The following is a 15,896-nucleotide window of genomic DNA, read 5'->3' as shown; positions in this document are numbered from 1 at the left end:
TGGAAGACTGATCCATGTACATGAAAGAATGAATGGGGCCATGTATCATAAGATTTTGACTGCAAACCTCCTTCCATCAGCAAGGGCATTGAAGATGAAACGTGGATGGGTCTTTCGGCATAATGATCCCAAGCACACCGTCAGGGCAACGAAGAAGTAGCTTCGTAAGAAGCATATGAAGGTCCTGGAGTGGCCTAGCCAGTCTCTAGATCTCAACGCCATAGAAAACCTTTGGAGGGAGTCGAAAGTCCATGTTGCCCAGCGACAGGCCCAAAACATCACTGCTCTAGAGGAGATCTGCATGGAGGAATGGGGAAACATACCACCAACAGTGTGTGCCAACCTTGTGAAGACTTACGGAAAACGTTTGACCTCCGTCATTGCCAACAAAGGATATATAAAAAAAAAAAAAATATGGAGACGAACTTTTGTTAATGACCAAATACTTATTATCCACCATAATTTGCAAAAGAAATCTTACCAAATCAGACAAGGTGATTTTCTGGATTTGTTTTCTCATTGTGACTCTCATAGTTGTGGTCTACCTATGAGGTCAATTACAGGCCGCTCATTTTATTAAGTGGAAGAACTTGCATAATTGGTGGCTGACTAAATACTTTTTTCCCCACTGTATATCATTCTGTAACTGTCTATTGTACTGTTTATGCCAATTCCTCACTAATATTGTTAACATCCCCAATCTCACTCACAGCTGAGGGTTTGTCACAACTGTGTTAATTCTAGACCAGGGGTGGGCAATTTATTTTCATGAGACACATGAGAGACCTTGACTGATATGGAGGACGAACCAATAGTCTGAAATTAATTCCGCTTAATATTAACCTATTATTTTATATTAATATTAATTGAATCACTTAATATTGAGTAGTATTAAGTATCTTGACACCCCCCTATATACAGTATGAGCCACCACATAGCCTCCCTATATACAGTATGACCCACCACATAGCCTCCCTATAAACAGTATTAACCCTCAAAGCCCACTATATACAGTATGAGATAACACATAGCCCTCTATGTACACCATGAGCCTCACATAGCCTTCATATATTCAGTATTAGCCCTCACAAAGCCCCCTATATACAGTATGAGCCCTTATATAGGCCCCATATACAGTATGAGCCCCCACATAACCTTCAATATACAGTATGATCCCTCGTATAGCCCCTATATACAGTATGAGCCTCACATAGCCTCCCTATATACAGTATTAAGCCTCACAAAGCCCCCTATATACAGTATAAGCCCTTATATAGGCCCCATATACAGTATGAGCCCCCACATAACCTTCAATATACAGTATGATCCCTCGTATAGCCCCTATATACAGTATGAGCCTCACATAGCCTCCCTATATACAGTATTAAGCCTCACAAAGCCCCCTATATACAGTATAAGCCCTTATATAGGCCCCATATACAGTATGAGCCCCCACATAACCTTCAATATACAGTATAATCCCTCGTATAGCCCCTATATACAGTATGAGCCACCACATAACCTCCCTATATACAGTATTAACCCTCACAAAGCCCCTATATACAGTATGAGCCCTTATATAGGCCGCATATACAGTATGAGCCCCCACATAACCTTCAATATACAGTATGATCCCTCGTATAGCCCCTATACACAGTATGAGATAACACATAGCCCCCTATCTACACCATGAGCCTCACATAGCTCCCTATGTACACCATGAGCCTCACATAGCCCCCTATGTACACCATGAGCCTCACATAGCCTCCTATGTACACCATGAGCCTCACATAGCTCCCTATGTACACCATGAGCCTCACATAGCCCCCTATGTACACCATGAGCCTCACATAGCCCCCTATGTACACCATGAGCCTCACATAGCCTCCCTATATTCAGTATAAGCCCTCACTACTCGCCTCGCTCCTGTTCCCGCCGGGCTCTGCTCTGGTCCCCAGTGCACTGACTCTCTTCTCAGCAGACGCGACTTAGTGACGTTATCTCGTCTGATGTCTCAGTCGCACACACTGATTGGTGGAAGAAGTGAGCTGGCGTCCGCCTCCTCCACCGAGGTATTCACTGTCATCTGCATCCTGAGGACGTGGAGGGCATGGTGTCGGTTGTGGGCCGCTGCTTTCAGCCCTTTTGCTGCACTTTGTCCTGGTTTGGTCTAGACAATGCTCTGTGAGCTAAAAACAGAAACAGCACCCTTGCTTCCTGATAGTTTGTTACAATGTTTCAGTGCAGAACATAATGTATAAGTCTGGAGTCCATTGCGTTTTCCTCACGACATTGTCTTGGGCAGTGTGTATCCCAAGTTCCAGTCCTCACGGCCCCTACAGATCAGGTTTTCAGGACTTCCTCAATATCGCAAAGGTGATAGAGTTATCACCAAGACATCAGAAATTGTGCACTACTAAGGAAATCCTGAAAATAGGATCTGTTGGAGCCATGAGGACTGGGGTTTGGGAAACATTGGAGTGAGAAACGTTAGGACTGTACAGTGTTTTAGCCTTTGGATATGTTTAAGAATGTTTCCATTCACTGACTAGAAGCCGAGATCTTGAAAACGGTAAGAAATAGAACCCACTAGAAGGCCGTAGATTTTCAGACAGGGAGGTTTTTTTTCGCCTCCCTCCTGTTTTATTTACCAATATCCAATGTTTCTTGGGTTGAAGATTAAATTCTTAACTTAGTAATTGGGAATTAAGACTACATTAAAATGAAATGCGGCTCAGCAGGCGACTGTTGTGTCTCCAGCTCGGCTCTGCCGAATCAGAGGGAACGGAAATCTGACATCTTTGTATCGTCCACAGCAGAAAACACCAAGCACAAAATCCCTGGGATCCAGTACAACACGCAGGTATCTCTATGAGGCAGCCGCACCCCAATGTGGAGATCTCCTGTACAGCTGCGGTCTACGTGTCTTATATGTTACATGTATGGAATGAGAATAAAGTATTTATACAGAACAGTATTTGTGGACTCTGTATTTCTGAGGTTATAAAAACTAAGAAAAAGGAGCACATACTCTGAGGCACAGAGGACGGCCGCCTGTGAGAATACGTCAAGATCTTCACGGTGTTACATGCAACAAAGTCACCACCGTTCTGCTGACCCCATAACTGCAGAGTCCAGACCTCCTCCGGTATCAGCACAAACATTGGGCCCCCGCAGCCGTACATCACCAAGCACAATGACAAGAGCCATATATATTCACATGCAGAGGTAAATGACACAGATTTTACCCTGATATTTGCCCCTCTACCTGCAGGAATACAATCCTGCCCATCCACCACCACCTCTCATCCCTATACACCAGATATAATAAATGTATACATGGACACTTCTATTATTGACACTCCTGCACAGGGCGGGTACATTGTGCTGCACACGCTTCATTTACCGTCATACGATGCTTTATCTGTACATCCTAGAATATCACATTGTACGCACTTGTTCACACAACACTGCACATACCCCGATATGACTATGAAATATGAATGAATGAAGAGTGAAGACGCCATATACCTCTGTGACGTGATGACGTATGGATACGGCTGCAGGTCACATGATCCGCATTCTCCTATGGCTGCTGCTGTGGAAACTTCTCTCCTTTAGTTGGCTGATTGTACATGTGTGCCAGGTATATACGGCCATTACCACTCTATGCACAGTAGGGGGCAGCATTGCCCGGCTCCCTCCCTGCTCTGAGGATGAGACCGGCAATTCTGTTCCAGGCAGTTTGTTGTCTTTTCGGTTGTTATGGAAACATCAATAGCACAAAGCAGAGCAGCCCAGGAAGCAGCAGGATAAGGTGAGGAGTTAGTCTGGGCAATATAATGATAGGACATGGGGCTATATGATAGGACATAGTTACATTGTTACTGGTCACACTGCAGACCCCAGCACTGGTTACATAGCCCTCCACTATCACATACACCGTGTATCACACATCACTGCCGCCCTCCACTATCACATACACCGTGTATCACACATCACTACCTCCCTCCACTATCACATACACCGTGTATCACACATCACTGCCGCCCTCCACTATCACATACACCGTGTATCACACATCACTGCCGCCCTCCACTATCACATACACCGTGTATCACACATCATTACCGCCCTCCACTATCACATACACCGTGTATCACACATCACTGCCACCCTCCACTATCACATACACCGTGTATCACACATCATTACCGCCCTCCACTATCACATACACCGTGTATCACACATCACTGCCACCCTCCACTATCACATACACCGTGTATCACACATCACTGCCACCCTCCACTATCACAAACACCGTGTATCACACATCACTGCCGCCCTCCACTATCACATACACCGTGTATCACACATCATTACCGCCCTCCACTATCACATACACTGTGTATCACACATCATTACCGCCCTCCACTATCACATACACCGTGTATCACACATCATTACCGCCCTCCACTATCACATACACTGTGTATCACACATCATTACCGCCCTCCACTATCACATACACCGTGTATCACACATCACTGCCGCCCTCCACTATCACATACACCGTGTATCACACATCATTACCGCCCTCCACTATCACATACACCGTGTATCACACATCATTACCGCCCTCCACTATCACATACACACCGTGTATCACACATCATTACCGCCCTCCACTATCACATACACCGTGTATCACACATCATTACCGCCCTCCACTATCACATACACCGTGTATCACACATCATTACCGCCCTCCACTATCACATACACCGTGTATCACACATCATTACCGCCCTCCACTATCACATACACCGTGTATCACACATCACTGCCGCCCTCCACTATCACATACACCGTGTATCACACATCATTACCGCCCTCCACTATCACATACACCGTGTATCACACATCATTACCGCCCTCCACTATCACATACACCGTGTATCACACATCATTACCGCCCTCCACTATCACATACACCGTGTATCACACATCATTACCGCCCTCCACTATCACATACACCGTGTATCACACATCAATGCCGCCCTCCACTATCACATACACCGTGTATCACACATCATTACCGCCCTCCACTATCACATACACCGTGTATCACACATCATTACCACCCTCCACTATCACATACACCGTGTATCACACATCACTGCCGCCCTCCACTATCACATACACCGTGTATCACACATCATTACTGCCCTCCACTATCACATACACCCTGTATCACATATCACTACCTTCCTCCACTATCACATACACCGTGTATCACACATCATTACCACCCTCCACTATCACATACACCGTGTATCACACATCACTGCCGCCCTCCACTATCACATACACCGTGTATCACACTTCATTACTGCCCTCCACTATCACATACACCGTGTATCACACATCACTGCCGCCCTCCACTATCACATACACCGTGTATCACACTTCATTACTGCCCTCCACTATCACATACACCGTGTATCACACATCACTGCCGCCCTCCACTATCACATACACCGTGTATCACACATCATTACCACCCTCCACTATCACATACACCGTGTATCACACATCACTGCCGCCCTCCACTATCACATACACCGTGTATCACACATCATTACTGCCCTCCACTATCACATACACCGTGTATCACACATCATTACTGCCCTCCACTATCACATACACCGTGTATCACACATCATTACCGCCCTCCACTATCACATACACCGTGTATCACACATCATTACCGCCCTCCACTATCACATACACCGTGTATCACACATCATTACTGCCCTCCACTATCACATACACAGTGTATCACACATCATTACCGCCCTCCACTATCACATACAGCGTGTATCACACATCATTACCACCCTCCACTATCACATACACCGTGTATCACACATCATTACCGTTCTCCATAGAGAATCATCGATTTCATGAGGGAGACGATGTCCTCACATATTTCTTATACTGCTGAAGTAAAATGAAAGCTGAGCTCTCATTAGTTGCTCTGATGTGCTTGTATGAAAACTGACCACTGATTGGTTGTTGTGGTAAAATAAAATTGAGCTGTGATTGGTTGCTATGGGTAACATGGTTTTGATGGCTAAAGCCCAATACTCATCACCTTGTACAGACCACACGAGGGGCTGGGGGCCGAGTTGTGGAGTCTGGGGAGCCCAGTCCAGAGCAGGGGCCACGAAGCGAGGAGACTGGGCCCTTCTTGTCTGTCATGTGAAAATATGTAATGGTAAGCATGATCAGTGTTATTCTCTCAGTTATTCCTCAGTGGTTTTTATGTTAGGCTGATGGCCGCATATATAATGTCCATATAATAATGGAACATCCGTTACATCCAATATGGCTGACAGGACAAGGATACAGTGTGCTCACTCCCAGCCCCGGAGTGTCTCCTTATGTGACGGGGCCATTCCTGCCTCCTTATGTGACGGGGCCGTTCCTGCCTCCTTATGTGACGGGGCCGTTCCTGCCTCCTTATGTGACGGGGCCGTTCCTGCCTCCTTATGTGACGGGGCCGTTCCTGCCTCCTTATGTGACGGGGCCGTTCCTGCCTCCTTATGTGACGGGGCCGTTCCTGCCTCCTTATGTGACGGGGCCGTTCCTGCCTCCTTATGTGACGGGGCCGTTCCTGCCTCCTTATGTGACGGGGCCGTTCCTGCCTCCTTATGTGACGGGGCCGTTCCTGCCTCCTTGTGTGACGGGGCCGTTCCTGCCTCCTTGTGTGACGGGGCCGTTCCTGCCTCCTTGTGTGACGGGGCCGTTCCTGCCTTCTTATGTGACGGGGCCGTTCCTGCCTCCTTATGTGACGGGGCCGTTCCTGCCTGTTACAGCTATTTACGGTTTATGTTTTCCCCAGTCCAGGGTGTAGTGATTTCTGACAACTCTGATGGAGGCTGACAACGCTGTGCGACCCCCTCATGGCCGTGTGAACACCGCCGCTGACCTGGATCCGATCCTCAGCTCCGATAGTCTGGAGGACAGTGATACAGACAGCGCAAGTGAGGAGAGATGGTACCAGAGCGACCTCCAGAACCGCATACACCGGAACCACGGGATTATCTTCCAAGGCACGGAGGAGCCGCATGTGAAAGGAGGAACCACTGAGGACCAAGGAGAGGGAGCGGCGGCCATCAGCAGGTAACACTGTCACATGACCGGCCAAAGAGTGGTTAATGGTAAATGCGCTGCAGATCTGCAGAGAGATGTATATGTGAAATGTTCTGCAGATTGCATAATGTAATAATATACAGAATACAGCAATATGCACCTGCATAAATGGATCAATGATCTGCAGATCTCTACAAAATGACTGAGGCTACGTTCACACGATCCTTTTTTCACTGCGGATTTTTCAGGTCCTTTTTCGGGAAAATCCGCAGTGAAAAACGGCGGTGCTTCTCTCTGCGGTTTTGTGTCCTTTTTCTACTGCGGATTCCACTGCGGGTTTCCAACTGCAGTTTCCTATTGGTGCTGTTGGAAACCCGCAGCGGAATCCGCAGAAAGAATTGACATGGTACTTCTTTTTTCTGCAGGCAAATCCGCGCGGATTTGCCTGCGAAAAAAAGGATCGTCGGCACAGCGGATTTTGTTTTCCATAGGGTAACATTGTACTGTACCCTGCATGGAAAACTGCTGCGGATCCGCAGCTGCAATTCCGCTGCGGATCCGCAGCAAAAACCGCATCGTGTGAACATAGCCTGATAGTCCACAGAATAGAGTAATGTGCACTTGCTGGAGGTAGATGGAGAGGAGCAATGCTCTGCAGATCGTTACCGAGGTCACTAATGTAATAATCTGCAGCATAGAGTAATGTCCACCTGCTGGAGGTAGATGGAGAGGAGCAATGCTCTGCAGATTGTTACTGAGACATTAATGTAATAATCTGCAGAATAGAGTAATGTCCACCTGCTGGAGGTAGATGGAGAGGAGCAATGCTCTGCTGATCCTTACCGAGGTCACTACTGTAATAATCTGCAGAATAGAGTGATGTCCACCTGCTGGATGTAGATGGAGAGGAGCAATGCTCTGCTGATCCTACCGAGGTCACTAATGTAATAATCTGCAGAATAGAGTAATGTGCACCTGTTGGCTGTAGATGGAGAGGAGCAATGCTCTGCAGATCGTTATCGAGGTCACTAATGTAATAATCTGCAGAATAGGGTAATGTCCACCTGCTGGAGGTAGATGGAGAGGTGCAATGCTCTGCAGATTCTTACCGAGGTCATTAATGTAGTAATCTGCAGAATAGAGTAATGTCCACCTGCTAGAGGGAAATAGAGAGGAGCAATACTCTGCAGATCCCTACTGAGGTCACTAATGTAATAATCTGCAGAATAGAGTAATGTCCACCTGTTGGAGGTAGATGGAGAGGAGCAATGCTCTGCAGATCCTTACTGAGGTCACTAATGTAATAATCTGCAGAATAGAGTAATGTCTACCTGGCTGGATGTAGATGGAGAGGAGCAATGCTCTGCAGATCCTTACCGAGGTCAGTAATGTAATAATCTGCAGAACAGAGTAATGTCCACCTGTTGGATCTAGATGGAGAGGAGGAATGCTCTGCAGATCCTTACCGAGGTCACTAATGTAATAATCTGCAAAATAGAGTAATGTCCACCTGTTGGATGTAGATGGAGAGGAGCAATGCTCTGCTGATCCTTACCGAGGTCACTAATGTAATAATCTGCAGAACAGAGTAATGTCCACCCCTGAAGTAGATGGAGAGGAGCAATGCTCTGCTGATCCTACCGAGGTCACTAATGTAATAATTGGCAGAATAGAGTAATGTGCACCTGTTGGATGTAGATGGAGAGGAGCAATGCTCTGCAGATCGTTACCGAGGTCAGTAATGTAATAATCTGCAGAATAATGTCCACCTGTTGGATGTAGATGGAGAGGAGCAATGCTCTGCAGATCCTTACCGAGGTCACTAATGTAATAATCTGCAGAATATGGTAATGTCCACCTGCTGGAGGTAGATGGAGAGGTGCAATGCTCTGCAGATTCTTACCGAGGTCATTAATGTAATAATCTGCAGAGTAGAGTAATGTGCACCTGTTGGATGTAGATGGAGAGGTGCAATGCTCTGCAGATTGTTACTGATACATTAATGTAATAACTTGGGTTTTACGCATTGCATAGTTCTGAACCGGAGACTTTTCTTAAGAATTTGATAGCACTAAACATCAGAGAAGAATTTTTTTTGCAGAAAGCCATAGAGGAAATAGATAAATAAATCCTCCCCCGGCTGAATGGCTTCTGCAGAATGGATTTTACTTCCACTGAGCTGAAATCCTTGCACTATGGAAGCGCTGAATAGACCCCTATAAAAGACGTAGCCTGAAAGACCCCCGCAGGGCAGCATTGCTCTCATGAAAACTAATGGAAGGGGATAATAAAAATATCGGCAGGACGCTCGGCTCGCAATGATCACTTACACGTCCATTTTCTCTGCCTGTAGAGCTATTACATAATCCATGAAAAACCGAATACAGGACATTAATCACATATTCTGTACTAAGCGATGTTAGCTGCCAGGTATTAAAATAGCAAATGGAGGAGACACTTGGCACATGATCCACAAACTAAGGAGGCACTCAGCCCGTGATCTACAAATTTGGGCAGACATGAATGGAGGAGGCACTCGGCACATGATCCTCAAACGGAGGAGACACACAGCGCGTGATCCACAAATGGAGAAGACAGCCTGTGTGTGTGATCCACAAATGGGAAACACACCCGGCGCGTGATCCACAAATGGCGGAATCAGCCTGTGTAGTGTCCACAAATGGTGTAGGCATTTGGCGCATGACCACGAATGGAGGAGGTGCTCGGTGCATAATCCACAAGTGGTGGCAACACCAGGCGCATGAGCCACAAATGGAGAAGGCATCCACAAATTGAGACGCGTGGCGTGTGACACTCAAAACTACTACCGTATATGAAAAACTAATAGAACCATTACCATAGTATCTAAAAAAAATATTGCTGCTTACAAAATCTATAAAATATTAGGGTACAATAAAGGCACCATTTAAGGGCCAATATTATTGCCACCCAAAAAAAATCTATCCATCTCCAAAGACGGCCCTGCTTTGGCTCATTAGTATACAGTAATAGTATAGTATTGATGCAAGTGTTGTGTACTGCAGATATATCAAAGTATTCCCCTGCTCTGAAACTGGAAGCTGTTTTGAAAGATTGTTTTATCATCAAAGACACCATAAATATTCAGATTATTGATATGATTGCAGTTATCTGTCATATATGCAAATTATCAACTGTAAACTCTTTTATTGGTCAAGTATCAACAGGACTTTAGGGTACAGTAATGGGGCCTATCACTACCCTATTCAATAGTAAAATGATTACGAAGATCAGCCAAATTATTTTTACGAGGTTTCTAAAATGAGAGATCAAATTAAAACCTGTTGTAGTGAAAACTTAATAAATATTGCTGCTTTGCAGAGGAAATCAGAATGTATCTGTTGGAGGGAAGAAATGTAATTATTTTTTATATTAAAATGTATAGTTTCGGTTAAATGCATGTGTCTCTATAGGGGGCAGCAAAGTAATAATCCCCTGAGTCTATCACAATGTGCTGTATCTATTATGGAGAAAAGTTCAATAATTTTCATATCCCCAGAGAGGTCTGTAATGTAATAAACTGGAGAATATGCTGTACTTCTGAATAAAACCGATCCAACCAACTTCATCAATTAATTAATAAACCAGTCCATAAATAAGAAGCTCAATGGCAGCCAGATTAAATAGTCATTGTTGTTTCAACTTTGCTTAAATCAGTAGTACGGTCACATTTGTGTTTGGACATGCTACTGCAACTTCTGCCCCGGTGCTAGGTGGCGCTGCACTAAAACATAATTTACTGCTGGTTGACGGTGGGCAGTTTACTTCAGTCAAACCTGGTTACTCTGATCCATTGGTCCTGTTTCTCTACTTTGTATATTCCATTTTCTATCTCCGATATTGTGGGGGTTTTTAATTTGTTCCTGACGTGATTTCTTGGTATCAACCTCATGTAACAATCCTTCTTGTCTCCAGCTTTCTCCATCAGTTAGCATCTGACTCATTGATCATTGCCCTGGAATCCCTGTGTAAGTCCTGAGGGTGAAGGCCGGGGCAACCCCAGGGATCTGGTAAACGGAGTGGCTTCTGCTAAGCCTGTCGGTGGAAGCCCCTTTAAAGCTGCCAGGTTTCCACAAACAGTGCATCTGTGATAAGTTCAAGTGAATATGAAAATATTCAGAAAAACCTCTTCTTTGTCCACTTATGAGCAACTCTTCCCCCTCCAACCTTCTGACCTCACCATCCAATCAAAAAAAATGCTAAAAGCCCTTCTGCTCAAGATGAGGTAGATATCAGCACACTGAGGTATGAAATTACAGATGCTTATTAACATCTACAGAGAGGGAGGGGGTAACACAGTGAGAGAGGGAGCCAGATACTCACACAGATGGTGCAGTTGCTCTTATGTATTTCACCTCAGAGCTGGATTCACAGCTACATTTCTTGGTACTGCCGTTTAATGTCCTCCATGGTGCTGCTTCTCGTAAGTGTTTTCTCTCAACCAAGTGCAAGACTTACAAATGTATTGCCCATTGCCGCTATATAATGCCTTCCATGCTGCTGCAGCTTTCTAAGAGCTTTATCTCATTTCAGTGCTTGATTCACAGATACACAGCTCTGTACTGGTGTATAATATCCTTCATGCTGCTGCTGCTTCTGAACATGTGCTACAGGAAATCAGGAGCCCCCATGACTGTGTGTGCTGTGTATGGAGACATGATAGCCGCTAGTTCCCACCCACCAGCTCAGAGACAACTGAAAATTAGAGGTAGAGTCTGCAGAAGGAAAAACTGATGAAAATGCAGAATACAATTTATATTACGGCCAAAAATAGGGTTATTCTTCACGTACACAGAGGGCGGCTTTTTCAGAAGTCACCTGGAATAACAGGTATATCTTAAAATTCTATTTGCATATCACAATAGGTGTAATTTTTCCTAATCTTTAGTCATAAAAACGTTCATAAATTGTTATTTTTTGTATTATAATGGTTGTTAAGATTCATCAGACCATTAGTAGCTGGGAGGCGATCACATGGCGGCTTTTTACTGTCATGAGTGATATACATTACCATAATAAAGGCTGTTTGTTTGGAGATATTTTTAGAACATATTTTACATGTAAATCTGGACGGTTTTATCCTTCTCCAGTGCGGACGACCCACCGAGCCGAGTGCTCCCCGCACATAAAGAGGTGATTGTGCCTTTGTAATTCGTGATATGTGGGGTGGGGCGTCACTGCGGAGAGCTCAATGCTTTTTATTTTAATGGCTGCGAAACAAAAATGTTTTCTGCAGAAAACTCCTAATCTACACGTCGTAAATAGAAATGAGTAAATGCGGAACATATGGAGAGCAATTAGCGTCCTCCAAGGTAAATTGCAGAGGGCAATGATGAATATTGAAGAGATGATTCAATTTAGTGATTAGTATGGCAGGCTGTTAAGAAAAGATGGGGAACGCTAATTATTACCTCGCCGCCATTCTACTAATAATTTAAATAGGCAATTGTTTCCAATTTACCGACTATTAAAAGTGCATGAAAATGAGGAACCGCGAGACATAGATGTGAAAGCAGAGATTGCATGTCTTTACTGAGCAGCTTGTGTGCAATGTTACCGGGAGATATATATATATATATATATATATATATATATATATATATCGGCTGTATATATATCTGTGTCATGTACCGGGGCTGTATATATAGCAATGCAATGTATCGGGGCTTTATATATAGCAGTGTGATGTATCGGGCTGTATATATAGAGGTGTGATTTACCAGGCTGTATATATAGAGGTGTGATGTACCAGGCTGTATATACAGGTGTGATGTACCGGTCTGTATATATAGAGGTGTGATGTACCGGGGCTGTATATATAGAGGTGTGATGTACTGAGGCTGTATATATAGAGGTGTGATGTACCGGTTTGTATATATAGAGGTGTGATGTACCGGGCTGTATATATAGAGGTGTGATGTACCGGGCTGTATATATAGAGGTGTGATGTACCGGGATGTATATATAGAGGTGTGATGTACCGGGCTGTATATACAGAGGGGTGATGTACCGGGCTGTTAATACAGAGGGGTGATGTACCGGGCTGTATATACAGAGGGGTGATGTACTGAGGCTGTTAATACAGAGGTGTGATCTACCGGGCTGTATATATAGAGGTGTGATGTACCAGGCTGTATATACAGGTGTGATGTACCGGGCTGTATATATAGAGGTGTGATGTACTGAGGCTGTATATATAGAGGTGTGATGTACCGGGCTGTATATACAGAGGGGTGATGTACCGGGCTGTATATACAGAGGTGTGATGTACCAGGCTGTATATACAGAGGGGTGATGTACCGGGGCTGTATATATAGAGGTGTGATGTACCGGGCTGTATATACAGAGGGGTGATGTACCAGGCTGTATATACAGAGGGGTGATGTACCAGGCTGTATATATAGAGGTGTGATGTACCAGGCTGTATATACAGAGGGGTGATGTACCGGGCTGTATATACAGAGGTGTGATGTATCGGGCTGTATATACAGAGGTGTGATGTACCGGGCTGTATATACAGAGGGGTGATGTACCGGGCTGTATATACAGAGGGGTGATGTACCGGGCTGTATATACAGAGATGTGATGTACCAGGCTGTATATACAGAGGGGTGATGTACCGGGGCTGTATATACAGAGGGGTGATGTACCGGGGCTGTATATACAGAGGGGTGATGTACCAGGCTGTATATATAGAGGTGTGATGTACCGGGCTGTATATACAGAGGTGTGATGTACCAGGCTGTATATACAGAGGGGTGATGTATCGGGCTGTATATACAGAGGTGTGATGTACCGGGCTGTATATACAGAGGGGTGATGTACCGGGGCTGTATATACAGAGGTGTGATGTACCAGGCTGTATATATAGAGGTGTGATGTACCGGGCTGTATATACAGAGGTGTGATGTACCAGGCTGTATATACAGAGGGGTGATGTATCGGGCTGTATATACAGAGGTGTGATGTACCAGGCTGTATATACAGAGGGGTGATGTATCGGGCTGTATATACAGAGGTGTGATGTACCAGGCTGTATATACAGAGGGGTGATGTACCGGGCTGTATATACAGAGGTGTGATGTACCGGGCTGTATATACAGAGGTGTGATGTACCAGGCTGTATATACAGAGGGGTGATGTACCGGGCTGTATATACAGAGGGGTGATGTACCAGGCTGTATATACAGAGGGGTGATGTACCGGGCTGTATATACAGAGGTGTGATGTACCAGGCTGTATATACAGAGGGGTGATGTATCGGGCTGTATATACAGAGGTGTGATGTACCAGGCTGTATATACAGAGGGGTGATGTATCGGGCTGTATATACAGAGGTGTGATGTACCAGGCTGTATATACAGAGGGGTGATGTACCGGGCTGTATATACAGAGGTGTGATGTACCGGGCTGTATATACAGAGGTGTGATGTACCAGGCTGTATATACAGAGGGGTGATGTACCGGGCTGTATATACAGAGGGGTGATGTACCAGGCTGTATATACAGAGGGGTGATGTACCGGGCTGTATATACAGAGGGGTGATGTACCAGGCTGTATATACAGAGGGGTGATGTACCGGGGCTGTATATACAGAGGTGTGATGTACCAGGCTGTATATATAGAGGTGTGATGTACCGGGCTGTATATACAGAGGTGTGATGTACCGGGCTGTATACATAGAACACCGGTGCTGTATACTACATGTTGCAGCTGTCATTTTCTGCCAGTCACGTCCAGTGCCAGTCTCAGACTGATGGTGCCCTCTGTGCTTTCTGTTTCTGCCCCAGTTGTGGATTACCATATCCTGTCCACGTGATGTTGCGCCCAGCAGACACTGCTAACCTATTGGCCACATAAGTCTCCCAGTCAGAGGCCTAATATCACTTTCTAATAACTTTGCATAGGTCAATAGATTCAGGAAATGATAAGCTCTTGTGCAGGCGGATAATCCGCAGCTGATCTGCGCCCACGCCGTCGCCCCGACACATCCGGTGACTCCAATAAACTGCATATTGTATGAGCCTCGTGGCTGGTACGGTGACTGCAGCGCATCAAGATAACTAATAACTAGGAGGAATGACAGCGCACCCCATAAACATGGATGTCTCATGCCAAACACACAAGGATTAAATGTCGCTAAATGTTTTAATAGGATTCTTCAATAGTTTGGCGAAGAATGGGCAGACTTGCGCCCGAGGAGCATCTGGCAGCGTTGCCTTGCAAGTGTTTACATTCATTTACTGCGGCTCTTGAAAATGATTCTTGTGGACGAGCGGCAGATGCTCCAGTGAAGCCATCTGTAATCTCGCCCCCATCTCCTTCACAGTAACATTTCCTCCATCTCCATCCCAAATCGGCAATGTATCCACTGCTGTGACAGGTTAACAATGTAACGGATCCTTAGCGAGGCTGCTCTGTCATCAGTGAGCCTCCCACAGACACTGAGCAAGGAAAGTTGTCGCCCGCCCAATGGATCAATGGATGGACCCCAAAAGGGTTAAAAGGGGGTGTGGCCAAACATTTAAAAAATTGTCACAAATGTATCATCATACTCTATCTCCTAGCAACCAGCTACAGGGGTGGAACTTAAAACTTCTGGGACCTAAGGTTTCAAGAAATTTTGTACCTGACAATATTACCCTTTCCTGCTATGTGGCCGGTCCAGATACCAGTGTAATCCCTGCACCCCATATAA

At 45.3% G+C, this 15,896-nt stretch overlaps 2 protein-coding genes and 1 long non-coding RNA gene across 15 annotated transcripts in view; 2 read left to right on the top strand and 1 right to left on the bottom strand.

Moving 5' to 3' along the window:
- CRTAM (cytotoxic and regulatory T cell molecule) overlaps nt 1-2,972 on the top strand; it is a 42,183-nt gene extending 39,211 nt beyond the window's left edge. For 8 of the 9 annotated variants that reach the window (XM_077249490.1, XM_077249487.1, XM_077249491.1 and 5 more), the window contains one exon: nt 2,817-2,972. In XM_077249490.1, coding sequence (XP_077105605.1) covers nt 2,817-2,875 — 59 coding nt within the window. In that variant the 3' untranslated portion in view covers nt 2,876-2,972. The remainder of the gene's footprint in view (nt 1-2,816) is intronic. The other variant, XM_077249484.1, reaches the window with a different exon arrangement.
- The window catches only part of LOC143764176 (uncharacterized), a 40,927-nt gene extending 37,436 nt beyond the window's left edge, over nt 1-3,491 (bottom strand). For both annotated transcript variants that reach the window (XR_013213076.1, XR_013213077.1), the window contains exon 1: nt 3,407-3,491. This is a non-coding gene — a long non-coding RNA (uncharacterized LOC143764176). The remainder of the gene's footprint in view (nt 1-3,406) is intronic.
- Nucleotides 3,492-3,591: 100 nt separating this feature from the next.
- JHY (junctional cadherin complex regulator) overlaps nt 3,592-15,896 on the top strand; it is a 46,307-nt gene continuing 34,002 nt past the window's right edge. Inside the window, exons 1-2 of one of the 4 annotated variants that reach the window (XM_077249480.1) lie at nt 3,592-3,646; nt 6,908-7,188. In XM_077249480.1, coding sequence (XP_077105595.1) covers nt 6,938-7,188 — 251 coding nt within the window. In that variant the 5' untranslated portion in view covers nt 3,592-3,646; nt 6,908-6,937. The other 3 variants (XM_077249481.1, XM_077249478.1, XM_077249479.1) reach the window with 3 other exon arrangements.

Source organism: Ranitomeya variabilis, chromosome 4, assembly GCF_051348905.1.
Source record: "Ranitomeya variabilis isolate aRanVar5 chromosome 4, aRanVar5.hap1, whole genome shotgun sequence".
Lineage (NCBI taxonomy): Eukaryota > Metazoa > Chordata > Amphibia > Anura > Dendrobatidae > Ranitomeya > Ranitomeya variabilis.
This window is presented reverse-complemented; position numbering and strand designations above follow the sequence as displayed.